The following is a 27,019-nucleotide window of genomic DNA, read 5'->3' as shown; positions in this document are numbered from 1 at the left end:
GAATGAATTTGGCAGCTGGCAATGAAGGAGCAACGAGTTAGAGAAACTGGATGTATTCAGATCCGTTGGGCTGGATGGGAATCACCCCAAGCTCCAAATCACCCAAATCTCACCAGGCCACCCCAGTCTTCCCCAAAGAACACCTGGCAGGCCTGAGTGTGAGGCCACTATCAATCTTCATCTTTAAAAAAGGCATGAAGGATGACTTGGGAAACTAATGCCAGCCAGCTTCACCTCAGTCAATGGAAAGATCAGGGAGCACATACAGCAGTAGTCAGCCCAGGAAGGCAAACGATGTTTCACCTGCCTGATCACCTGCTACGATAAAACAACTGGCTCTTCGGGTGGGCAAGGGCAGAGTGGTGGGTGTAATATACATTGATTTGAATACGGTTTTTGACACCATCCTCCCCAGCTTTCCCTTCTGGAAGCATCCCCACAGCAGCAGCATGGACTGAACAAACGGACTGTTTAGGTGAATTGAAAACTGGCTGTAAGGGTAGCAGGCAGTAACTCAATATCTGGCTGGTAATCAACAGAGCGCCCTGGGGTCAATAGTGGCACCTATGTCAAATACATTCATTAACAACTTGACTGCAATGCAAAGCTTGTTCTGAGAAGATCTGCAGATAACAGCAGTTTAGGGGAAGTGGCTGCTGTTTCAGCCTAGAAGGACCTTGTTAGTGATTGGACAGAGACCTCATGATCCTTATAAGAAGTATGAAGTTCTGCACTTGGGACAGCCGGAATAACCCCGTGTACAAGTACAGGCTGGGAAGTGGCTGGCTAGGTCATAGCCCTGTGGGTGACAGCACACTCTGGGTTGGATGTGAACCTGTGGCACACTCCTCTGAAAGAAGGTACATACTGAGTTTCAAGGGAAATTTGCTGATGATCTCTGCTTGGTGCTGGTGAAGCCATACCTGAAAAATTTAGTTTTGGATCCGTCTGGTCAAGAGATACATGGGGAAATTGGAGAGAGTTCAGTGGAGGGCTAATTAAGAAAGCTATGGAGGAGGGGCTGAAGGAGCTGGACCTACTCAGTCTGGTAAAAAGTAAGCCAAGAAGTAACATAACATCAGCCTACAACTATTCGAAGGATTATTATAAAAGTGACAGAGCCAAACTCTTCTTGCTGCTGCCAGCTGCTCTAACAGAGCAATTGCCACAGTTTACAACTTGGGAGATTCAGACTGGGCATCAGAAAACAAAATCAGGATAGCTGGGCATTTGTCGTGGTTTAATCCCAGCTGGCAACTAAGTACCACGCAGTCACTCTCTCACTCCCCACCCCCCACCCCTGCAGTGGGATGGAGAGAAGAATTGGGAAAAGGTAAAACTTGTGGGCTGAGATAAGAACAATTTAATAATTGAAATAAAGTAAATGTAACAATAATAACAACTGTAATGAAAAGGAGAAAGAGAAAGGAATAAAATCCAAGGGAAAAAAGAACAATTGGTGCACAGTACAACTGCTCACGACCCACTGATCGATGCCCTGCCAGTCCCCAAGCCACAATCAGTGGCTCCTGGCCAACCCCTCCCGCTCCCCCCATTTATATACTGAGTGTGATGTTCTGTGGTATGCAATATCTCTTTGACTAGTTCAGGCCAGCTCTGCTGGCTGTTCTCCCTCATGGCTTCTTGTGCACCTGCTCACTGGCAGAGCATAGGAAAGGGATAAGTCCTAGATTTAATTAGTACTACTTAGCAACAACTAAAACATCAGGGTGTTATCAACATTATTCTCCTTCTAAATGCAAAACACAGCACTGTACCAGCTACTAAGAAGAAAATTAACTCTATGCCAGCCAAAACCAGGACAGCACTAGAACAGCATGTCCAGAGAGGTGGAGGAATCTCTGTCACTGGCACTTTTCAAGACTCGGGCAAAGCCAAGAGTGACATAATTTAGTGCTGAGCTGGTCCAACCAAAAGACAACCTTCAGCCTTCCAACCAACATTTTAATGATCTTGCAGCATGTCTTGGGTCTTCAAAACATCTTATTAATAAAGCCCTATTATTATAATAATCTGTTTATTAACTTGTTTGGTTTCATGAGTGGCGGTAGAAGATTGTCACGTAGCCTGCTCGAAGAGAGAAGATTCAACAGATGGGAAACACCTTGGTGAGTTGCATAACTGAGACACCTCTCATCAACCCACTTTATGGAGTCAGGACTATAGCAAGAGACTTCAGCTAAGGAAGGGCATTCAGGACACCACCTGCTCCACATCCTTCTTGCCCTTGCCCTGGCACCCATTCACCTTTCCAACTTAGTTGACTTAGTTTTCTACCACATTAAAATCTGAATCTAGACTCTTCTCTCCTTCTGCTATGTCTGAAACAGAGAGAACCTACATTAGTAATTAGCCTTTCTCTGGCCTTCTGTTACCAAAGCATTATCCAGCTTCTTTGGTCTGTGGGAAATGCTTTGATATAAATAGACTGCTGTGAACTATATTGATTCCATGACATCTCAGACCAGTAGTTTCCCACACTGCATGATACAGGGCGGGGGGGTGGGGGGTAAAGAAAGTGTCTCTGTCTCAATTGCATTCATTTTTTTTTTCCTCCATCAGGAGATACTGAAGAGCAAAATTTTCCTCTAAGTCTGTGGACTGCCATTGCCTTTATCAGTTAAGAATAAATGGCATGTGAGATAATAGCTTCTGAACAAAATATAGATTTGCCAATTTTTTTCCATATAGCTTGACATACTGGAGCAGATCAAATTTTAAGTCCATTTGATGCTTAAATCTCAATAGAAAGGTAATTTCAAAATTACGATTCTGTCCTCAGTACAACGGAATTATAAAGCATCCTCTGAAGCAGAGGAAATTGAAGCACTTAGACCTATTAACAAATTCTGTTCCTACCTTTGACTCTCTGTGCTGGCCACAGACTTCTCTTCTAGCAATGCCGGATGGTACAGGGGAAAATGCTTTGTAAAGGGGATGAATCAAATGGACTTGCATACTTTGGATCTAAAAAACTGGGCTTTCAGGATACTTGCAAGAAGCAAGTTATGGTGCATGTGAAAGTCCATGTGATTGGTATAATCTTAGACAAATGACAATAAGGTCATTATAATCAATATGATTTTCAAGTGTCACCACCAACAGAACTTGCTTTACCGTATTCAGGGGAACAGTAATCTGCTTGTCTCCTGTTGAGAGGTGGAGAGGTATGGAATTTTTGTTTGTTGTTGGTCCCCCCGCTGCCCCTCTTACAGAAAAAAAATCTCAGAGGGTAGTATATATCCATATATTCTACACACCTGAATTCTTTCTTGTATTGTGGATTTGACCTTCGGTCCAGTACTCTAGGTTTCAATGGAGAAATGATAGGATATGATGTATCTAAAGGAGAGGAGCAGAGCAGCCATACTTGGAGAAACTAGAACCAGAAGATACCTGATGGGGTGCACCTAATGCACCTACAAGTGCAGAAAAATCAGATGTTTTCGTTTATAAAATATAAACCTTCAACAAAGAAATCTGATATATGTAGTCTAAAAAGGTAACAACGTAACTTTACAGAAGTTTCACAGAGCTGTATTTAGATGTACATTTCAAAACTTGAGTAAAAACGATGCTAACCAAACATTTACTTACCTTGATTTCAAAGGTTAAAGTTCACTGTCATGTACAATTAAGGATCAGTTTTCTTCCTCTCTGCAAATCCTGCAATTCATGGAACGTGCTGCTTCCTTTAGATTTGAATAATGTAAGTTATAACAGCATGGAGCTGGCTGATGTCATTGTGAGGCCAGTGTTGCTAATCTCTGAAAGGTGGTGGTGATCAGGGGAGGTTCCTAAGGGTTAGAAAAAAGCAAATGTCACTGCTCTCTTCAAGAGGGGCAAAAAGGAGGATCCATGAATCTATGGGGCAGGCAGCCTCACCTCAGAACCTGGGAAGGTGGCGTTGCAAAGGATTTCCAAACATATTAAGGATAAAAAGGTGTCGGGAAGTAGTCAGCATTGATTTACAAAGTGGAGATCATGCCTCCCCTGTGATAAGATGATACTAGTGGCTTGGTGGAGGAAAGAAGAGCAGTGGACGTTATGCTGACTTGAGCAAGGCTTTCACACTGTCTCCCTTGACATCTTCATAGAAAAACTGATGAAATATGGACTAGATAAATGGACAGTGGTGTGGATTGAAAACTAACTGAACTGCCAGGCTCAAAGGGTTGTGACCACTGGCATGAAGTCAAGCTGGAGGCCAGTCACTAGTGGTGTACCTCAGGAGTTAATACTCCTCAACATTTTCATTAATGACCTGGATGAAGGGACAGAGTGTACCATCAGTGAGTTTGCAGATTGCACAAAACTGGGAAGCATAGGTGATACATCAGATGGCTGTGCTGCCATTCCAAGGGACCTCAACAGGGTGGAGAAATGGGACAACAGAATCCTTATGGAGTTCAAGAAAGGGAAATGCCAAGTCCTGCATCTGGGGAGAAAAAGTGAAGTACCTGAGGATGTACTGAAACACTGTATCTGACCTCCTTTTTCTTTTGTGCAGGTCCAAGTAAAAGAAGTGTTCTTTTACCTGCCTTTTGCCCTTAACTCATGCAGATCCAGTACGTGACCCAGTAGTCCAGTAAATGTTGGTGCTGTTTGAACCACCAGTGACTCTTGTTTCCGTTCATCTGTCTGTGACAGCTGCTGCTCGAACATGGAAGAGGTCTTCAACTCCTGAAGCTTAGAAAACTGATCTGAAGGCTCTCCTGTCTTAAATATTGCAGACAGAAAACTGTAACTTCTTTGTTTGCTTTTGTTTGGGTTGCTGATACCAAGGCAGAGATAAATAAATAAAGCCTTTGAGTGGTCATAGGATCATAGAATAGTTTGGGTTGGAAGGGACATTGAAAGGTTATCTAGTCCAACCTCCCTGCAATAAGCAGGGACATCTTCAACTAGGTCAGGCTGTTCAGAGCCTCATCCAATCTGGCCTCAAATATTTCCAGGGATAGGACATCTACCGCCTCTCTGGGCAACCTGTTCCAGTGTTTCACCATCCTCATTATAAAAAAATTCCTCATTATATCTGGCCTAAATCTACCCTCTTTTAGTTTAAAACCGTTATCCCTTGTCCTGTTGCTATAGGCCCTACTAAAAAGTCTGTCCCCATCTTTCTTACAAGCCCCCTTTAGGTACTGAAAGGCTGCTATAAGGTCTCCCTGGAGCCTTCCCTTCTCCAGGCTGAAAACACCCAACTCTCTCAGCCTTTCATCATAAGAAAAGTGTTCCATCCCTCTGAACATTTTTGTGGCCTCCTCTGGACCTGCTCCAACAGGTCCATATCTGTTTTGTACCTTGCAGTCCAGAGCTGGACACAGCACTCCAGGTGGGTTCTCACCAGAGTGGAGTAGAGGGGCAAAGTCACCTCCCCCAGTCTGCTGGCCATTCTTCTTTTAATGCAGCTCAGGATGCAGTTGGTTTTCTGGGCTGGGAGCACACATTGCTGGATTATGTCCGTCTCTTCATCCATCAGTACCCCCAAGTCCTTCTTCATGAGGCTTCTCTCCTCCCCTTCATCCTTCAGCCTGTATGCACATTGGGGGTTTCTCTGACCCAGGGTGCAGGACCTTGCACTTGGCCTTGTTGAACTTCGTGGGCCCACTTGAGCTTGTCCAGGTCCCTCTGGATGGCATCCCATCCCTCAGGCACGTCAACAGCACCACTCAGCTTGGTGTTGTCTGCAAACTTGCTGAGGGTGCACTCAATCTCACTATGTTGATGAAGATATTAAACAGTACTGGTCCCAGTATGGACCCCTGAGGACACCACTTGCCACTAGATCTCCATCTGGACATTGAGCTGTTGATGACTACCACCTGGATATGACCATCCAGCCAATTCCTTATCTATCAAACAGTCCATCCATCAAATCCAGATAGATAGAGGAAGAGAGCTTAAAATGGGGCTTGAATAGACAGGCTCTCAGCAATAACAACAAAATTATTCCAGCAGTTGCACTTATTTCCTCAGAAGGCACTTTCCTAGAAGAAAGGTTGCAAGCTCATTAAATAAAGAGATGAAGAAATGATCCTACAGAATGAACACTCAGACTGATTATAGACTTAAGAAAAATACTTTGTTTAAACATGAACTTAGAAATAATTCCAGAAGCTCACAGCTCAAACAAGTATACCTCTGAAGGTCCTTCTGGTATGAGAAGTATGTCCTACCCTCTGTACTAGCATTTACTTTTCTCAGCTGGTATTCAGTAGATATAAATCAGACTTTTGAATCTTAGCTGTAAGTTTTAACAGACTGAAACTAATGAAATATTAGATAGAAACCTTTCCAAGACTATCCTATGCAGCCAATACCTTTTGGCAACCATATTGTTCTGACAAAAAACCAAACCAAACCAAAAAAAACTTCAATAGATTGAACTTTGGCAATTGAATGTTGAAGAAATCTTAGGAAGAGAGCCTTAAGCCTTAACTTGAATTTAACAAAAGTCCCAATCTAAGCTCAAGACATAAGCACCTAGAAAATCTGTCATCTTGTGGAAGATTCTTAACTGGTTCAGAAATCTGCAGCGACAGTCAGAATCTCATTTATTCTCTCAAATAAGTTTAATAGCTACTAACAAAACAAGCTTCAAAAACACACAGTTGAAAAAAGTTTCAAAAATATTTCACAGGGAATCTATAAAACATGAGAATTAGTGGTTTTTCCGCAAAGGTTTTCAGATCTGTATCTCTGTGGTTATGACAGTAACCAGCATCATAGTCCGTGGTACAGTTTTCATTAGAGGTACAGGCATATCTGATTGCACTGAAAATAAAAACTAGTCTATTTTTTATGTAATACCTCCCAATTGTATTTTTTCACTTCATACAAATCCGCTGAGACAGTCACTCAGTTACCTTCTCTAACAGAGGAGTGAGTCAGGAGTTCTCAGATTCTTGGAATCAAGTTCAAGCCTCATGATTCAGATAAAGTGCTCCAACAGCTCAGTAATGGACAAAAAAATCATACACCAGATGCTTGTTTCATCCTGCAGTGAAGAGCACCATTATGTTGAGACTGCATCTGAAGTACCATGTCCGTTTTGGGGCTCCTTAACATGAGAAAAGTGAGCAAGTCCAGCTGATGACCAACGAGACTGCTGATGGCAGTGGAGCACATGAGACCGGGGAGAGCCCCAGAGCTCTGCGTTTGCTCAGCCTGTGGGAAAGAATGATGAAAGGAGATCTTACTCCTCTCTGCAACTACATAATGGGTGCGGAGGGGAAGAGAAGGGAGAGCCAGACACTTCTCGGCTGCACACTGTGAATGAACAAGAGGCAATGGACGCAACTCAAAACACAGAAGATTCCAATGAGATGCAAGGAAGTTAATTCTTTTTAACCATGAGGGTGCTAAAACCCTGGAACAGGTTTCCCAGAGAGGCTGTGGAACCTCCATCCTTGGAAATATTAAAAAAGCAACAGTACAAAGCCATGAATAACCTGCTTTAACTGGACCTGCTTTGCACAGAAGGTTGGACTAGCAAACCCCAGAGATGCCCTCCAACCTATGCCATTCTGTGAGGCTAACAACTAATGACGGCCATAATTTCCTCGAAGTCTTCGGAGGCTATACCAGCTTAAAACACTTTTCATACCTCCACCACTCTTCTCACCTCCCAGTTCATTTCTCCTTCAGCTTGGCTGGCACTAACGCAAATCAAATAGGGGAAGTGACCTAGCTTCAAAATACATTTGAAAAAAAAAAAAAAGTTATGGAAGAAAACTTTTTTTAAAAAAAATTAACTGCCCTGAGATGTTTCAGAATGTGCTGCACAAACTGTTGTATTGGTTGGTACACTATGGCACAGGTTCAAAATCAGCATTGACGGGGGAAGTACCTAAAGATCATTTATTAAAAAACATTGTCTTGCCCAAAGATGAGTTAGAATTTTTACTATTTCAGAAGCTTTCATGTTGTAACAAATGTTAGCTTCCAGTCCTTTTCTATCCCAATTATACTAATGCAATATTGTTCTGCCAACACAACCATACAGAAATAAAGTAACACAATTACCAACTTCATAAAGTAGTCAATACTCAACTCTGTAGTAATAAACATAAAACTAACCTTCAGTACCATCAAGACACTAATTTCGCAGAAGAACTACAGTGTGGGAACTTTAGTGGAAAATCAGCTACCGCTAATTCAGCTCAGCCCAAGAAAGAACAAGGTTTCTGTGGCTTCTGATTTCTTATTATTGTATAATAGTACAACATAATAATATCTGCTGAAGAAATCATATGGATATAGTACTTCAGCTATGTAAACTAGGTGCATTCATTATTGTTACCATTAAAAATATGAAAAACTATGTAAACAGGCAGGAGTTCCTAATCAGAACCTCAGACTGATATGCAAGACTTAACAGTCCTAATCTCCACTGGATCGATCTCATTTTCTCCTCACATACCATGTTCTTCAGTGTGTTCTGAGCGTCAGTGTTAACTCCCCAAATATTGTGAAAGTTTAAATTTCTCAGAACTCTAGTTTGGGGAGCGCTCAGTGGTTAACACCTTGTCTCTTCAGGCACGCACGCATCATCTACACAAGAGGCTTGGAACAGGGACTAGAGGACACTTGGCCTTTAATTCTAGGCACAGCAAAGGAAGCTATTCCAAACCTGCTGTCCAAAGGCATATTCTCACTGTGCTATGCATAGATGTGATTATTTGAGCTGGAAACATTTTTAGATCTAGCAATACTTTCCTCTGTCAAACTGCACAAGCAACCTACAAAAGCAGAAGAATGTGCCCCATCTTCTGGATGCATCTCATAGCCAAGTTTTGCTGAGGGATTCAAAGGTAAATACAAAAGAAGAAAGGACATTTTAAATAGCCTCCAGTGTTTGGTAAATGAGTTAACTTTTTGCTCCAAATGATTGTCATGGGTTGGGTGCCTCTAAGCTGAATGGAGCCTCATGCAGCTGAATGAAGAATGGTCTTACAAACTTCTAAAAATAGAGGCTGGAGGAGCACACAGCTAACTGGCATCACCAAATTTGAACGCTTTTGTGATGGCATGCTGAACAAAAGTTCGAACAGAGGTTGAGACAGTATTTCTGCATATCTCATTGAAAAGAGCAGTTCTGGGGAACACCTAAGGGTTCAGAGAAGCTCTGTGCAGCCCTGTCACCGCAGGATGTGGTTCTGCTCCATGGGAATTCTCAGCAGGCTGCTAGCAAGGCAAACACCGACACACCTCTATGGAGGGAATAGAAGAGTTGAAGCATTTCCAGATGGGGTGGGGAGTGTCCAACAGGTGCCTAGAGAGACACTCAACTTGGAGCTGAAGGTCTAGCACTTTCCTAGTATGTGATGAAAAGAATTGGGTTTTTTCAGTCCTGAAAGAGGAACATATTTTCCCCTTTGTAATCTGCTGTTCTAAAATGACTCCAGTATCCTGCTAGCATATATAGAGCTGCCAGGAAGCTCAGCTGTAAATCACTAACGGAACAGACTCCAAGGGGAAACTGCTTTTTGATCAAAAAGAACAAATCTTGTGCTGCTGTCTTCAAGCAATGCCACTAAAATAAGTATTTCTGATTGGAGTTGAGTGCCCAATCCAGATTCCTGATACATGCCCAGAGCACACCTGTGGAACCTGGTCACTTGTAAGATCAAAAATCTTTTTCCTGACTTTTTCTGAATGACTCTCATCCTCACTCCCCGTTTCCGTAACTGAAAAGGGAAGGGTTTACCATGACACAGTGAGCTCCAGCTGGGCAATCCCCAAGCTGGTAGGCTTTGGAAGTGGGAGATCATACAAAAGGTCATAGACAGTGACATCTCTCCTATTTCCTACATTTTTCACTAGCTGCTTTTGGTTATTTCAAAAGCAGGATGGGAGGGTTCAGGTGGTCTGTTCAATCAGACAGATTGGCTATTTTCATATATTTATCAAGTGCACAGTTCACGTACCAAACCTGAAATATTCCAAGGTATTACGAGAGATGAAGTGCACTTACTTAGAGCCCTATTACTTGAGATTAAAAAGAGACTAATTGAGGAAGTGCAATAGGGTGTGGTGGAGGTGGAACAAGAAACAACACTTACTTTGTCTGCCACCTCTGGATTTCTTAATCCAGAGGTTAAAATTTACTGGGAAAGGATTTATAGTGGTGGGGGTGGAAGATCCATGCCCAATACATTTCAAATCTACTTACTGTGCTAGTAATGTGCCTTAGGCACTCCGTCTCTTATCACAAGCAATAGACTGTTACTGGAAGAAAGAATTTAGTCTAACAGAACAGTTAAGTGTAGGCTTTAGTAAGCATAAAGATAAGATACCTCTTTAACTGAATTATGGTTAGTGAGTTATGTATGCTCTTTGAAGTAGCTGCCATACAAACCAATCTTTAAAATATTTCTGAAAAGTATTAGCGTATGGCTTGATAAATAATTTTCTAACTACAATGTCCACATTAAGTTATTTTGAAACATCCGCGTTCAGCGATGGCATACAGTTACCAAAGATTCCTTGATCCTTTGAAGTTTTTGGAAGAAGCCAGGAGCTCAGCTAAACAGCTTTATTTCTGTGTGTCTAAGTTCTAGTTACATATGTATGTGCTCCCCTTGAGGGAAAGTACGGTTTTGGGAGGGAGGAAAACATGAAATATGCTTAGTTAGCCATTGGAAGGAACATGAGTAAAGGTGTAACCACAACTTTAGGAAAAACAGTAGCTTAGCTGATGCTCCTACCAAGTTCATCCACATGGTATGTTGAAGTAAAATAAAAAGAATATTATTTTTTACAGGAAGGACATGGAAAAGATAATTATTAAGGCACATTAAAATATTAGGAAGAACACTATGTTCCCATGATAACAATACTTCTCACAACAGAGGAAATAGATGAAAAGTCTCTTGAAAAATGTCAACAATGATCAGTACAAGAAAACTAGTGTAATGAAAAATAAAAAATTAAGCTAAAGAAATGGTACATGAGTACCTGACATTAATTGAGAAATCATAAATTCAAGGACTTTGTCCCAGAAGAATTAGGTTTTCAGGGGAAGATGAAAGGACATTTACTTACTGTTATAGCGTGATATGAACAAACAATATAAAATTATAAAGTAATGTTTTCTACAGTCATATGTGCAAACAATGTGTGAGTACAGAAAAAGCAAAAAGAATCAAACCCCTATTTGATGAAGAGTAAATATTATTTCAAAAATCAGTAATAAGGAGATTACCTGTTTTAAGGAGGGCTTGGGTATTAAAGGAGGAAACTATTGGGTGCCATACACTCCTCCCTTCCCTTTTTTATTATTTTAATTGATTTAGAAGATATCAGCAAGTAATCAGAAACTGTCGTGCTGTCTTCTCAATATGAAGGTACTGGCTACTTGGCATTCAAGCTGTTTCTTCCGAATGCTTCCTCATACCCTAAATCAGAAACACATCTTCAATGCTTTTTGCTTCTCTAACATCTGTCTATGTAACTATTGGTAGGTTAAGCTAAGCTGCCTGTAACAGCACATGTTCAGCAACTAGCTATATTCTTTTTCTTAATTACCATACATTAGTTTCTGTATTGGTGTATACTAAATACTACAGTTAACCTTCACTTTTGTAATCCTAAACAGTAACGTTACAGCAGTTTAGTTTAAAACATTTCATGAAGCCTGAGATCACTCTTCCTACCATTATAGACACAACGTACACCCAGCAATGTGATAACACCAATTCAGACTGGGGAGAGGAGGGAAAGAGGAGGTGGCTATTGAGGGTTTACTGCATAATTAGAGGAGTTAATCTTGGCTTTTTCCACTTACTTTTCAGCAACTGTTTCATTAGTTGGTGGTACTATAACAATACACCCATGACAGTATTTGTTCCACTTACAGGTGGCATACTCACATTTTTAGTGAAAAAATTCCTATGCTGTTGCACATGTCCAACACCTTTGTGAAACTGGCCCTCTATTTTGGGAAGAGGTTTCTGCTCACTTGCTGCTACTCTGGTTAACAGTAGCAGTCCATAGGCACACTACTCGGTTGCAAGTGGTATAAGCTGCTGCTAAGGCGATCGAGCTGACAACCATAGCAGGATACAGCAGGGTGCCCATTACTTCTGCCCCAGTCACTCAAGTGGAATACAGTAAGACTGGACAACCACACCAATGGGCCTTAAGGCATCTTTTAAGATATTTTCAGCTCACAGGACTGGCAGAACCATCTAACATCTTGATGAATACTAAAATCAGTGGATGCACCCATACTTTTTCTTTTCCAAAGTGGCTAGTGCCATTTAGATGCGAAGAACCAAACGTTCCATTAAAAGTGTCATAAGCCACAGGTTCACTGAGAATAGATACTGCAGGCCCTTCTGGTTAGGCTAACAGCTGCAAATGCCTAAACACTACTGCTGCAGAGCTGATGAAGCTATTTACCAAATCTAGGGGAAACCTACATCTGCGCACACTGACAACTGATCTGCGGCGTCTTCCTTTCCACTTCTATTCAGGCTCCTACGCTGCAGTCAATTAGTGGCATAGGACTGCGGGGTTATATTGCCAATCTGAAGATCTATTTCTATATATTCCATCACACCCTACGCAGTTACTTAGCACTGGCTACTTCTGCCATTTTCACCAAAATTTAGGATCTAGCTGCATATTATTTGCTCAAGACATAATGGTTCCTTATGACTGAGGTGTTGCAAGACTCTCCACCTGCTCAGCTACCTGCTGCGTCAGTTGATGATTAACATCCCAGACCTATTCCAGAGCAATTTGACAAGGCAAGTTGGGACACTTGGGCCCATAGGTTTAGAAGATGGCAAGCTCTTCCACAGCTTTCTGGCATCTTGAACTTCTTAGTGAGCATCCAGGACTACAGCTTTAACCACTGTAGCGTCTGTATACATCGCCAGCTTCAGCCATGAGCAGGGGAAGACCGTTCCACCGAGTCAGGCAGAAAAAGAGTAAAATTATTCTCAAAACCTCGTTAGGGCATCCTTCCCCACCCCTCACCACTGTCTACTACAACTAGTCTTAAAGCCTTCTAAGTCAGAAGCTGTTTCCTCAAGCACTTTGCAGCACTTCTCTAAGCACAGAGCCTAAAGACAGTAACTGTGGAGAGTCCTGTCACTGTCTTGAGGATTGTCACAAAGCTGAATCCTCTGTGACAGCAAGGTACCATGGATTGTGGAATGTATACAACCCATGCAGGTCTGGGTGTCCCACGGGGATCCTCCAGCATATCTGCTGCTCTTCACTGTATTTCCTACAGATGGGAACAGCCGTACCCACCGCGTGTTGCTGCCAGTGCCAGGATTACACCTCAGCCGGTGCTTATGCATTTGAATCGGCTCGGTCTTTAGAAAGAAGACAACCTACTAGAACAAACTTTTAAAAAAACCCAAATCCTAAGTATTTCCGTTGCTGACAAGATTTATTGCAGACATTGGGCACCTCAGAGTCCCTGAAACCATGCGATAGAAACTCTTCCTAAGGAGAAGCTGAGGCAACCTGCTTGCTCTTGATCTGCCAAAGTCGGTTTGGTTTTTTGCTTGTCTGCTCCCTCCAGAGGCCAAGCACGCAAAGGCGTTTTGCTGATGATCTTCCTCAGCTGGGAATAAAATTCATTAACTTAACCATGGAGAACAGCAGGGCTGGTTAAGGAATACAGATGCTAGTGACCACAGAAGAGACGCCCACACTATCGCAGTCTAGATACAAAAATATGAGCTACCCACTTTTGCAAGAGGGAAGAATGAGTGCCTACAAAACACAGCAAGAACACTTCAAAAGATAATTTACTGTTAGGCCAGTGATGCAGTAATTAATAGGCCCCTTAACTGTTACCACCTTCTGATTAACCTTTCCTTTCTTGAGCAGACAGCCTGGATATAAATAAAACTGCCGTGCAAGTGTCCTCTCTTGTCTACAAACACCCATGAAGTGAACTCATAGGACAGACAACCCAGCCCTTTTTAAAAGTATTTTTGCCTCACTAAGCATCTACAGGAAAGCCTGAAAATAAAATTGGTGTGATTAGAACATCTGGATCGCAACTGCAGCCCAGGAGCAAACAAGTGCTTGGAAGGAGAAACCAGCCTTCAGATGCTTGGTGGCACCCTGCTGCTAGTACCTACTGCCTAGATGGAATTACCACATGGAGGTACTCACAATTTTCAGCTTGCCTCTCTATTTGGTCGAGATTGTCTTTTATAATCACAAAGTTGATCTTTGGTATTTTGTTGGGCAAGATATAGCACACGTATCCTGAATTAATCAGTAGGGACTCTTAACTCATGCTTGCTGTGATTAAAAAAAATAATAAAGGAAAGGCATTCTTCCTGCTCACCTCTTCTCCCTCCTGCTCCAAAGGGAAGGGCATGCACAGACCAAGAAATAAATTCTGAATTCATTGTTTTGTATCAAAATCAGAAAGCATTGCCAACAGCTACCTCCACAAAAACCAGCAATGGGCCTCAAGTTTAGAGGGACAAATAAAGCTGCACTCGGAATATTCCAAGGTTATTTCAGATAACACTTCCCTCTTCCCACATCTTCCAAAAAAATTGCACTTAAGTCCTCACCTCTATTAAGTGGTCAAACTACCTATATATATATATATATATACACACCTATAGCACGGCATCCACAGATGAAAAGTCTTGAGTCCTCTAGTGAACCATATGATACAGGTATTCTAGTCCCACAATATTAGTGTTCAGTAACAGCAAATAATTATGGCTTAGATTGGAGCTTGCTCAACAGCAGTTGACACCCCAATTTGCCCGAGAGTGGGACTTACCTTGTCACCAGGGGGCCTCAGGGAGTGGCGCCACAACCCAGAAGTGACACCAGTCAGACCTGTTCATCTCGGCCAACCCAGCCCACATTACAGCCAGGTACCACAGCGAGCAAACTGCCACCCACCTGCTCATTTTCATTCACGGACATCACTCTGATTACAGAGCAATCATTGTGTCAGCCTAACCTCCATCAGCTTTTGTACTGTACATTCATCTAAGAGTGTGTGTGTACATACACGATACCATATATATGTATGGTATGTATCATATCAACGTATGGCACTAGCACGTAGAGTGCACTGACCTGATACAACCTATTGGTAGTAACAAGTAAATGGCACCGAGCTCAATGAGCAGCGGTTACTGGCTCCTCCTCTTCTTGCATAAGGAGAGGTGGTTTGTTTGTGTGGGGTTTTTTGCACTTTTTAACCATATACTTTTTTTAACAAAAAAATAAAAATCAATATAGTCTGGACTATATCTGTTAAGAATTAGGATGGAAAAGCATTAAGGCTGTCCAACCAACTGCACAGCTGCTCCTATTATAAAGCAAACACAGAAAGATGATTTAGAACAATGAATAAAAATCGCATCTCAAATAAAAATCACAGGGAAGATCTCAAAGTGGGAAACACCTTAGAGAACACGAAGTTTACACTGTAGCTGCAGTTTTGAATCCCTACCTTCAATTTCACACTGCCAGCAGCAGTTACCAACAAGAATAATCAAAAATTTATCTAGAAAATACTCTTACTGACAGAGCACCTTTCAGAGCTGCACAGTCGGCAATCTTGCAGCTGCTCTTTTACCACCGTTCTTTGCGTGGAGACACTGACATGAGAGCCACTTGTGCAAGCCGGTTTTCTCCCTCAAAAGAGAAGCAAGAGACAATACAAAGCTGCCTGGATCGGGCTATGAAAGGGGCTTTAGCAGCAGACAGAGAAACAAGCTGAGGAAGTGTATTCAAGGAAGGCGATGCAGCCTAGCACTTAAGTAGAAACTAGATGGTGTTGAGCCAGAGCATTAATAGGAAATTAATAGTTAAACAGGAAATTTCCTTAAAAAACTCTGCAGACTTAGGCTGAGCCAGGCACGAGCCTGGGAGCAATAAAGATTGGAAGGAACCTCAGGGCAAACCACAACTCATTCTGCCAGGAACAGTTTCAATTTTGTCCCGCAGCTAAGTCTCTGTTATACTGGACTCTGGTAGGGTGAAGTAAGCTTCTTGCAACAGCACCGTATTCATTTGTGTACCTCCTCACCACTAACCACGCACTTTACATTTTTCCCACATGTACAAGATTGGTTTTGGCAAGTATCATTTCCATAATACCTGTATCTTCAGTAAACATTCACTGTAATTTAATCATTAACCTTTCTGCTAGCACAACTGAAAACAGATACCTTCTGCACTTGGACCTCAAGATCAGTTTTGAAAGCTTTTAACCATTTTCAGAGCTGCTCATAGTCTGCTTAATATGTTGAAAAACCAGTGAGATTAGTATCTTTTCCCAATATTTGGCAAATTTTTACAACAAATATTTAAATCCCATTAAACACTTGGCAAAGTTACTTAATAACTAGGAAAATGTTATCCCTAGAATAAGATACCAGATCCATGTAAGGAAAACTGACATTACAACAAAAGAAAAAAATGTAAAAGACGAGGACATTTTCGCAAAAGCTCTGGAAGTTCAAACCTAGCAAAGAACTCCTTAAAAATCATGTAAAGCAATGAGGCCACTCCACATTTAAAGCCATTTTGTTTTTATCTATTGGGGTAGTCACTTTACATCATACCAAAAAGACTGTATAACGAATACAAGTGTCAAGAATCAGATTTTTATGGCACAAAAGGAAGTTTTCCATTAACCTGCTTTCAGAGTTGCTGAATACATAATTGAAGACAAAGAAACTAAGGCTACCACAAAATAATATTTGCATGATGATGTTAGTCTTTATTCAGCTTCTTAACTGACTCCTCCAGTCTGAAGGCGGAGAAGAATCTTTCCATTAGTTTGCTTCAGTGATTTATTCTGGATGAAAAGATTCTTTTTCTATGTTTGACAAGTTTATTTTCTCATTTATATTGTTATTCAAAGTTCACATAAGCTTTAATGTTGTACCTTACAATGTATGGAATTTAGATTAAAATAAAACTCTACTCTTAACATAACCTTTTCTATAATGTAAAAATATTCTACATGTTTAACATATCAAGAATATTAAGCATTCACTTTGGGGAAAAACTATTTAACATGGTTTTTAGTCCAAACCCAGCTGTTACGGTTTTGTATTTTTGCATCCCTATTAAGTTGGGTGCCACCCAGTTTTCGTCTTCTGCAACTACAGCTTGACTACCGCACTCAGAACACAGAAGAACTATGCATACAAGACAGTTTTCAACAACTGCAAATTTGAGATGCTGCTTACTTTTTATCTTCACTCCTCCCCTACCCCTCCACTGCGGCAAATTTACATCTTTGAAATAATGAGAGTTTTTAATTATCAAAATCAGTATAAAAATAGCAGCATGCTACTAGACATGAAAAGCAGATTCATCATGCATCATGAATTTAAATGCAGATCTCTGCCTTCCTTTTATATTATCAAAATCTTTTTAAAGTTAACATCAAGGCAAGGGGTATAAGGACAGACGCTGCATAGTATGATTTGATACTAATCTGAACTGGGTATTTGTATTCAATTAAAATCCATGATAATTACAGGGTAAACAATTTTTATTTCAAAATACAAGTTTTAACTGGAATTGTAGTGATGAAAGCAGAAGAGGGAAAAATGTCGTCTTTTACAGCCCACGTCACTGTATCTCACTTACATCCAGAAGTAAAAGCTCTAATTGGTGAAGAGACAAAATATTTGTGGTGTTTCACTGAACCTTCGTGATAATCCAGCATTATCCATTTCTAAAGAAATATAAATACTTTAAAACAACATTGAAAATAAATCCTTTTGATGTAACAAACTACACTCCTTACTGAGAATTTTCAGTCTTCTTAAAAGAAAGGGACTTCACCCAAAAAATAATCAAAATATCAATGTAGAACAATCCTCGGAGGAAAAAAGTAGGAATGTAAACCTCTGTTCCAAATTAGATCTGAAAAGCAAAAACACCACAGCATGTATTTAATTTGCATGCATTTTTCATCAAGCAGCAATTTCTTTAAGCTCTTTTTATGGTTCAACAGGAGACTTTCCCAACTCAGTTCAGTCCTGTTTTTGCCTCGGCTCACATCCTGTTTTCTTAATACACAATTACTCTCCTTTTATGTCGTGTGTGTTGTTGTCCCCCCCCCCCCCCAGTTACCATTGTTATGCAGGTAAGCAATTCTGACAATATAATTATGCATCAACAGTACAAACATAAATTAGCCCATGATTCTCAAAAACGAAAACAAAACAGAGTTTAAGGGTAACTTCCCTAAGCAGTGACTATTCAAATTAATTTATTGGCAAAATAAATGATTTTCTAGGCATTCTTCTGACATAAACAACAAAGGAAAGGCTTGGTGGAACCTTTCATTTTAACTATGACCTTGGAAGCCGCACTTCATCCTAGCTAGACTAGAATGATCCTCAGAGGAGTTCAAACTTTCTCTCCTTATGTCTTTTCCCTTCTTAAAGCACGATATTATATTGCATAGCTGACAGAACCTCAAAAACAATCATAGCTGCTCACTGAAATACATTATCCCACACAAAGATCCATTAGTTTGCAAATTTTATTATTTCAGTGTTCCTACAGCTTCTAATCACTTTGACATCTTGCAATAGCTTCATTATTAAAACCATGCAGTACTAGGAAGTGTCTGTAGCTTCAGTAAGCTAAACCTTCAGTAAGCTCAACCACTGACAGATCCAAAGTGCAGCTTTCAAGTCTGGAGAAAAATTCATCAAGATTTTGATATTTTTAAAATATTTGATCTGATGCATCATATAATGAGAACCTCAAAAAAGTCAAGTTAATGTAAGCATTTAAAGAGAATTAGTCATATTACCGACTCGGAGAGAGAGGACTAAAAAGATGAAGAATTAAGACATAATAATATACTTAGAACAGTCTATCCAATTAAGTTAACTCACTGGCTCAGTAAGTTACTACTTATCCTCTCAGCCAGTTGACCCTGCACACATTTATCTCTCAACTGCAAAAAAAAGTGCATCATCTTGGAAAACATTTCACAGCAGATTCTGCTTCTACAATTTGCTATATAATCTGAAGTATAACCATTTTACTACTACAATTTAAGAGTGTGCATGGTCAGTTACTACAGCTTAGCGGTAAGCAGTAACACAACTAATTGTGGCAACCTGTAAATTCAAGCCTACAGTTAACTTTAGCAACAACCAAGATACAGCGTTTTATGTAAACAAAAATGGACACTTAAGTCTTTGCTTTTCCTAAAAACACAAATCTCTCAATTATTTCTGTAGTTAGTATTAGATAGTGAGTTGGTTAAATCTACAGAGGAATCAGAATTCATGGAATTCACCAAAACATCTGCATAACCTGTGGCCTGTTCCAGCATTTGGTGTCCAACGCAGTTGCATCAGCAGTTTATGGCTCTCCCTGCCCTGACTGAGCTGGCCACAGCTGCCCTACATGGCACCAGAGCTGACCCACCAATCTTTGCGCCAGCTCCCCGAGAGGTCTTTCTGGCCTGCTGTGCAGGGGATATAAGGAAATCCTACTAGTCTGCTAAACCTTCCTATACTGTCTATTTTGCTTTCCACCAGGAGCTTGTTGTAAGGAGCTTACGCTTCAGAGCGGTACCGAGGGCTACAATCAGTTCCTTCAATACAAACACACCCAGCTACAGCCATGCATGTAGTCGTCGACTCACCTAAACGCAACTCCTCGCGTGCACACGCACACACTCACTTGAACGGACACTGCTACATAACTCTAGGTCTTTGGGGTCAAATTACATTATTTTTCTTTTAGACATCTTAAGGGTAATGAGAAGACTGTGCTCCATGTGTGTTTTAATAGTATGACACTAAGCATACTATCTACTCAGAGGTCAACTGGAGGACAACTGTAGGACAGAAGGGAGAACAGAAAGCTGGCATGCACACGTCCACACCACTTTCTGAGGCAGTGCCTGAGGTGAGCCATTTCAAACATCGGTGTATTACTTGCTCTAAAAGAAGTAAAACCAGCTTACTGCCAATGATTTCAAGCATATGACACAAAATATGTTTACTACTTACATCATCAATATCTTCATCATCATCTCCAATATCATCAAACTGGATTTCATCATCATCTCCAGGACCAAACGTGTCTGTCTCATTGATTTTAGCTGAAAAGGAAATTAAAGAGAATTTAAGCAGCGCACTCACATCAAGTCAAGACAGACTGAATGTTATTGTCCATTATGAAGTTCCAATTTGAAGTGAGAAGATTCTTACCATGTTCTGGAAGCTCCCCATATGCTTTCAGACTTCTGGCTTCATCTGCATTGTACTTTAGAATAACATCAGCCTTGTTATCCTAAATAAAAATATTAGAATTTATTAGTCATCTGTGAAGGAAAAAACTAACTATTAACCTCAGCAGACCAGTACCAATATTATTTACAGAAAAATAACACCTATATTGTTTACAGAAGAATGTCTTGTCCCACCTTCTCCTCCAGTTCTTTTAAAAGTAAAGTAAAAAGTGCTCATTTGTAGAATATCTTAATTTTTTCTGTCTGACAACTTAATTTTCTCCTATTGTAAGTAATTTGAGAAGTTCAGTTTCATGCCTTTGAAACTAATCTTTCTTCAGAGAACACACATAGTGAGGCGTTTGGTGGTCAGTCAGAAAGTGTCAAAACTTCCTAGTTTTAAGTAGTTTAATATATACAGTAAACAACAGTATCTTAAATGTTTTACAACTCTAACGTACGTTTCAGAAGCAGAATCTGCCTTCAAATAACTGATGACACAACACTAACATTCATAAAAAGCATTTACTTAATGAAAAATACAACTGTTTTCCATTAACCTTTACAATATTAGGTAAAATTACACTAGTACATTTTTGCAAATCTAACTAGAAACTAACCACTGATCAATTGGCCTCTTAAGGCAAAAAGCCTAAACATTAAGGCTCAACAACTCCCATCATCACAATAAAATGTTTGGTACTTGACTCAGTCTCCCTTGTATCACAGGATCCAAGCATCAAACAGCTACACCTTGAAAAAAAAAAGAGTCAGGTGTGACACCAACAAGCACCTTCACTCACAAAGTCACAGGGTGCAATTTAGAAGAACAAGTTGAACCAGCATTTGTCATCTGCTCAAGACAACCTTTCTGTAATACAAAGAAACTAAAACTCATGATTTAGCATAACTAAATACAAATTCAAAGAAAGTTAGATGGGAATTTCCTCATGACACCTGCTGTAATTTAACATTAAATAAAGCTGTTTGTAAGGTATTTTTCATTGGCAAATTACATTGAATTTTTACCTGGTAATCCCTTAAGCCAACCAATATAATATCAGATGTATTTATCCAAACCTGAAAGAGAAAACATATGTTATATTGCAGGAATTCAAGTTATGTCATCTAACACGGAGGTCAAGCAGCACATTTAACTTTACTGAGAGAAATGGAACACTTCACTACAGCCACCATTTTCACTTTCTAGGTTAGAAATAATAATTGGAAATAGCCAATTTCGTATTTTAACAGCAAAACCAAGGTTATATTATTTCACATTACAGACCTATTACCAAGATAAACTTCTTTGAAGAGTTTCTAGTCAACAAAGTGGTTACTAAGCCATAACCTCTGAGAAAACAGATGTAATGCATCAAGCCACCATCTGAACTGAGCTCCATAAAGGCAAACAAGAAAGAGCCCGATGAAGGGGGTGATGGACAAGCACAGTGAAGAGTATGAGAAAATGAAGGGAGTTGATTCTAGCAATTGACTAGGCTAATCAGCCAAACCAAAGCCAGAAGCCTGCGAAACAGCACATGTTAATTTAAATGCACAAGACAGAACTATCCCACCATCAGCTTGATTTTTTTTTTTGAGATTAAATACATTCATTTCAGTTGGAATTTCCTTTCTTTTAGCACGAGGAATAGGTAAGTGATGCTATCTGTAGCAGGACATTAATTCTGCAGCACCTAGCATTTATCTACACACATGCTCCACTACCTTCAACAGTTTATTGCAGTGTGTTGCAGGCAGCTAGCAGGGCTCACGTTGATACCAAGATACATGCATTCACTGGTCTCCAAAACCAGGCAGGTGGAACATTCCAGAATGAACAAAGCAAACATCTGTTTTTATTGAGAACAGACTATCTGAGAGGACCTCCTCTGTACCATACACCAGCAGAGGATAGAGAGCTGACACCATCCAAAAATGGCAAAGTTAAGAACCTGACTTCCCTGAAGGCATACACTTTTGGAGATCAGCTTCGTACAGAAGTATTTTGGGAACTGATGAAGTGGACAATGAAACGATGGCATCTGAGGTGCCTGAGGGAAGCTGTAAAGAAACCTTCCCAAACTGCCCTTACTGAACTAATCTCTGATAAGTTACCTAGTGAGAAGATGATAATTATTCAGTTCTTCCCCATATCAACCAAAGCAGAGTATCAAACCCTGATTCTTACTGGTTTTGGGAAATAGCATACAAAACCAGGTAGCTCTGCACAACCCTCTTACACCTTTTTCTTCCTATGCTGTGTGTCAATCTTCATGTTAATAGATGTTCTGCTAAACTAAGTACTGATCTAATCTCAGATATAACACGTTGATTTTCCAAATAGTCATCATTCCCCATTTACAATTGGGGTGCTTTTTAGTGTTTCATATACATACAAGTTTCTAGTATACGAAGAATTAGTATTTCATCAACAGCCAAAAAAATCTCCCCTGAAATACACACATCCAAAGGTAGCCCTTCAACTACAAGCTTCACTCAAAAGTCAGACTGCCTGTTTTTGTGCCAGCAATAATACAAATGGAAGAACAAACTAGTTTACTAACAAAAGTAAGTTTAAGATATTAAGTGCAGTAGAAATGGTAACTTCTGTAATGAGCTACATACATAAATTTTAACAATTACATATCATGCATAATGCCACCGTTCTCTATTGCAATGCTTCAGAATTACCTTTTTTCTTAGTTTCCCTCTAATATGACATAATCTCTTCACACCATCAAAACATAATGCTTCCAGTCTTCCATTGCCTAACATCTTGATCACCTGGGCATATTCTAAAAGAGAGGGTAACATATAGCAAAGCTTCTAAACAAATAGTTTCATGAAACAACCAGTAACTTCTGCCACTGTAATCAAAATTTGCTGTAACATTTTATCAAACACGAACAGCTGTGAGGAGCTTTGATCAGCCACACATGCTGAATGTTATCACAGTTTCTGTATCATTGTTCATGCTAACATTCAAACACTGCTTATTCTTGGTTGTGCCCATACTTTGGTTCCCTCTGAAATGCTTACTAGAGATAATTTTTAGAGCTATCAGGTCACACTCAGAGTTTGAAAGTTTATGGCAGCATCACAGTGTCTGTCTTAAGTGATAAAATCTCATGCTATCCATTGAGGGAAGAGGAGAAAGCGGCACATCTTGTATACCCCACTGATATTTGGAATCCCTTCTGCAGAGGCTCTGTGGAAAAAAGAATACTGTTGTTTAAAGGACACATTCTGGTGTCCTCAGAAACTGACTGAAAGGCAGATACCAGGCTTCAGCTGAAAACGATGAAGCTTCTCTCCAACACCCACCCACAATCTCTCACCTTGTATTTAATCTCCTTCCTTCACGGAGTTGCAGAAATCACTACTGGAGTACTTCATACACTATTAAAGTTTGCAGCATAATGTATTACAATTTAACTAGAAAAAATAAAGCTTGTAAGATTTACAACAACATTATCTGACCACCCATACTCGCCGGGGAGGGGGGAAGTAATATTCAATTAGCTGGAGCAGTATTTCAATATTCTAAAACCTTTCCTTAGCACAAGTTAAGACAGTCCAACAAACCACTAGACTATTAATAACTGAGAATAATGTTTGATTAAGCAGATTTTGGTGGGAAGTTGAAAAGGATTTTAAGTTTTATAGGTGCATCAAAATCAACTCTTTTTTTTGCTTATAACTGTCACAGAACATCACAAAGCTTAAAGAATGAGTTCAGCAGTCACTTCTTTTTTTAAAGTGATTCAAGTCAGTACTTTTTCTGCATTTCTAACAAGCCAACTGACTACTTGATCACTAGACAAGTACCTGCATATATGTTAGCAACCACAAGAGCATGACACACAAAGACAGGGTAAGCGAAAAGGGAAGCGAGCTCACTGGCACCAAAAGGCAGGGGAGAGAGGAATCCCAGTCATCACCCTCTGGCTGAACACTCTTGTGGCTTATTTTACCCGACAACATCTATGGACCTCACCTATTGCTCCTGTTTTAGTAATTGTTAGAGGTCCCAGCCCAGGAGCCAATTCAACTAAACCATTAGGGGACAGTGCAAAAACAGTGAGATGCACTGTTCTGCCAGGTCAGTGGCTTTGGAGAGCTCACTGAAGGATCCAAGAAACGTTACAGTTGGTATAAAACAGAAAGCAGGACTGTGCATCCAAGAGACAACTACTGGCAACACTGAACGACATCAGCTAAGCTAGCTGCTTACAGACCTTCACACAGAGCTACTCAAGGGATTTCTAGTGAATGCTTACATATATGCTGTATTACACAGGCGTCACAATAAAGTCAAGGAGAGGTAAGCTTCATTCTTACATGATGAAGCTATTTAAAATGTCCCTTTCCTAATGTCTTCTTCCTACACTCAATATGTCATTTAGAATTCAAATACAACCCCAGTAAGAATACATCTCTCTATTCCCCAATAACTTTGTATTTCTCAGCCATCCAGGCATTTTGTTTATCAACTTCCAACATATGTCACTTACAAGATCTACAGAAAACAACAGCATCGCTGTGCTATAGTTAAAAACTCACCTTGCCCATCTTCCTTGAACACCAGTTCCCTTTTTTCTGACTCGTTCTCATTCTTACCTCGTCGCCTGTTTTTACCTCCTTTGCCTAAATTAAAAGGGGGAGAAAAGATACAGTGAATGAAACAATCAGCTATATGGGCATTTCTGTGCCTGTTTTGTATATGGCTGTTTTTTGAATATTCCATCCTACATTTTCTGCTTGCTCGTAACGTTTTTAGCTCTAAAATTTTTCAACTAAGTAGTAACAATTAAAAGAGCAGACCCTCCATTACTTAAGATGTTCTGGTTGCTCTGGAGTGACAGATGCCTTCAAGAAGAACTTGCGCAAGATCACCATTTTCAGTTTCCTCGACTGCTGCTTCCAAACACCTCACAAGTAACGATGGGATAACCTGGTGGATGGAACCACCAAAGAGCAGAAGAACGGCTTGAGGGATTTACTGTAGTGCTGAAATTCCTGAAATACTCAGGAGAAAGCCCACGCTCCAAGCAAAGATTCCCTTTTAAAAGGGCACACACGTGGCAACAGGACTAGATGCTCCTCACAAGGAAGCAGCGTGAAGCAGAAGAGCGGCTCCTATGAAGAACCCCCGCCCGCGCCAACGAGCCGCCGTTCCCTTCCCCTCACGCCTCCCTGCCCGTTAAGCAGCGGGCGGGGGGAGAGGGGGGAGAAGCCGCAGCCCCCCGGGAGCGCTCGGTGGGGCCCGCACACCCGGCCGTTCCCCCGGCGGCCGCCACTGACAGCCGGGCCCCGCCAGGGCCTGCCCCCGCCGGCAGCCCGGCCCCAGAGGCCTCCGGCACGCCGCCGGGCCGCGAACGACCGGGAGCAGGGCCGGCACCCGCGGCCCAGAAGGGCCCGGAGCGAGAAGAGGGAACCGGCCCAGGGGAGCCCCCGCACGGCGGGGTGGGCTGGGGCTCCCCCGCCCCCTCCGCGCCCCGCCCGCAGGCACCGGGCTGCGGCAGCTCCCACGTGAGAGGCGGCGGCGGCGGGCAGGGCCCCGTCGGGCCCGGCCTCGTCGCTCAGCGGAGGGAGGGCCGCCGCGGAAGGCCCAGCGGCGGAGAGGGCGCCTCACCTTTATTCTTGGGCATGGCGCCGGGCGCTCCGCCGCGGGGCGGCTGCGGGCAGGGGCGGCGGCGGGGGCTGGGGCTTCACGCGGCTCCCGCGAGGCGAGGGCGGGCGGCGGCGGCGGGATGGGCGGCGGGGCCGGGGCCGGGGCTGGGGCTGCGGCTGCTCGTGCGTTCCGGCCGCTGGCGTCGACCGACCCACAGCGCCCCCTGGCGCGCGGGCGGGCTCACCGCCTCTCGGCCGCGCCGCCTCCGCGCGTGCGCCCCGCGCCCCGCCGCCAGCCCGGCCGCTCCCGGCGGCGCAGCCGGGACACGCCTCAATGGGCGCCGCGGTGGGCGGGCGCCGCGCGATTGGCCGGGACTCGGAGCCGGGCGGGGAGCGGGACCAATCAGGGGCTCCAGGAGGCGGTGGGCGGCTCCAGCGGCGGCGCCGGGCGGGCTCCGCGGGGCGCAGCGGGGACACGCAGCGGCCTGACACGGCGCACCGAGCCGCCGCCGCGGCGCTCGGCTGTGCTTTGGTTTGGTGTTGTGTTCACGGCACCGACCCCGACGAACGGTGCCCACCCCCGCCGCCGCCGCTCGCTCCCGCGGGCGGCCCATGCGTCGGACGTTAAGGGGACGGAGGGGGCCTGGCCCCAGCGCGCCCACCCGCCGGGGGAGCCTCGCCGCTCCGGGGAGGGCAGGCGCAGTCACGAACGGGAGCGTACGCGCTGGGAAAGCGAAGTACGGCGGGAGGGCACCGCCGCCCCCCCATCCCCCCTGTTCCTCCTTCCCAGAGCTGCTCCAGGCTTACACAGAGCCGCTTTACTCGGAAATCCAGGTTACGATGTTGTTAGGCGGGCAGGAGGAAGGCTGGGGCGGGCACGGGGCGGCAGCGACACAGGGTGTGAATGTCCCCGCAAACCACGCACCCCCCGCGCCGCTGTGCTGGGTCCGGCCTCGTACCAAACCTCTCCTGTCCCCTGACAGGTTTCTTCTGGTTCGCTGCAAGACTCCGGTTACATTCCTCATATACTCCCTGTCGCACCTATGGCAATTTGATGTAGGCTGCGCACACTTCGCAAAATCTTCCAATTTTTCCCGGCTGCAAAGCTAAAAAGAATTACGCTGCAAGCTTCCAAGTCGTGTGAGC

At 42.4% G+C, this 27,019-nt stretch overlaps 1 protein-coding gene across 1 annotated transcript; it reads right to left on the bottom strand.

Moving 5' to 3' along the window:
- Window positions 1-16,547: 16,547 nt before the first annotated feature.
- Window positions 16,548-26,094, bottom strand: EIF1AX (eukaryotic translation initiation factor 1A X-linked). Its single transcript, XM_056328807.1, has 7 exons — window positions 25,896-26,094; window positions 24,824-24,907; window positions 22,952-23,055; window positions 21,287-21,337; window positions 20,238-20,319; window positions 20,037-20,128; window positions 16,548-17,919 (listed from the first exon to the last, which is right to left on the bottom strand). The coding sequence occupies exons 1-7, from the start codon at window positions 25,909-25,911 to the stop codon at window positions 17,914-17,916; spliced, it is 435 nt and encodes a 144-aa protein (XP_056184782.1). The 5' UTR covers window positions 25,912-26,094; the 3' UTR covers window positions 16,548-17,913.
- Between the last annotated feature and the right edge of the window lie 925 nt (window positions 26,095-27,019).

This window comes from Falco biarmicus, chromosome 2, assembly GCF_023638135.1.
Source record: "Falco biarmicus isolate bFalBia1 chromosome 2, bFalBia1.pri, whole genome shotgun sequence".
Taxonomy (NCBI): domain Eukaryota; kingdom Metazoa; phylum Chordata; class Aves; order Falconiformes; family Falconidae; genus Falco; species Falco biarmicus.
Note: the sequence above shows the minus strand (reverse complement) of the source record. Positions and strands in the feature narration are given on the sequence as shown.

Bases quoted from the DNA above. Each gene is read 5' to 3' on its own strand.
- EIF1AX (XM_056328807.1), bottom strand. The intron at 21,338-22,951 runs GTAATTCTGAAG...TTTCTCTTTCAG, and splicing joins GAGGGAAACTAAGAAAAAAG to GTTTGGATAAATACATCTGA. The intron at 20,129-20,237 runs GTAAGAATCTTC...TTTCCTTTTCAG, and splicing joins TGGGGAGCTTCCAGAACATG to CTAAAATCAATGAGACAGAC.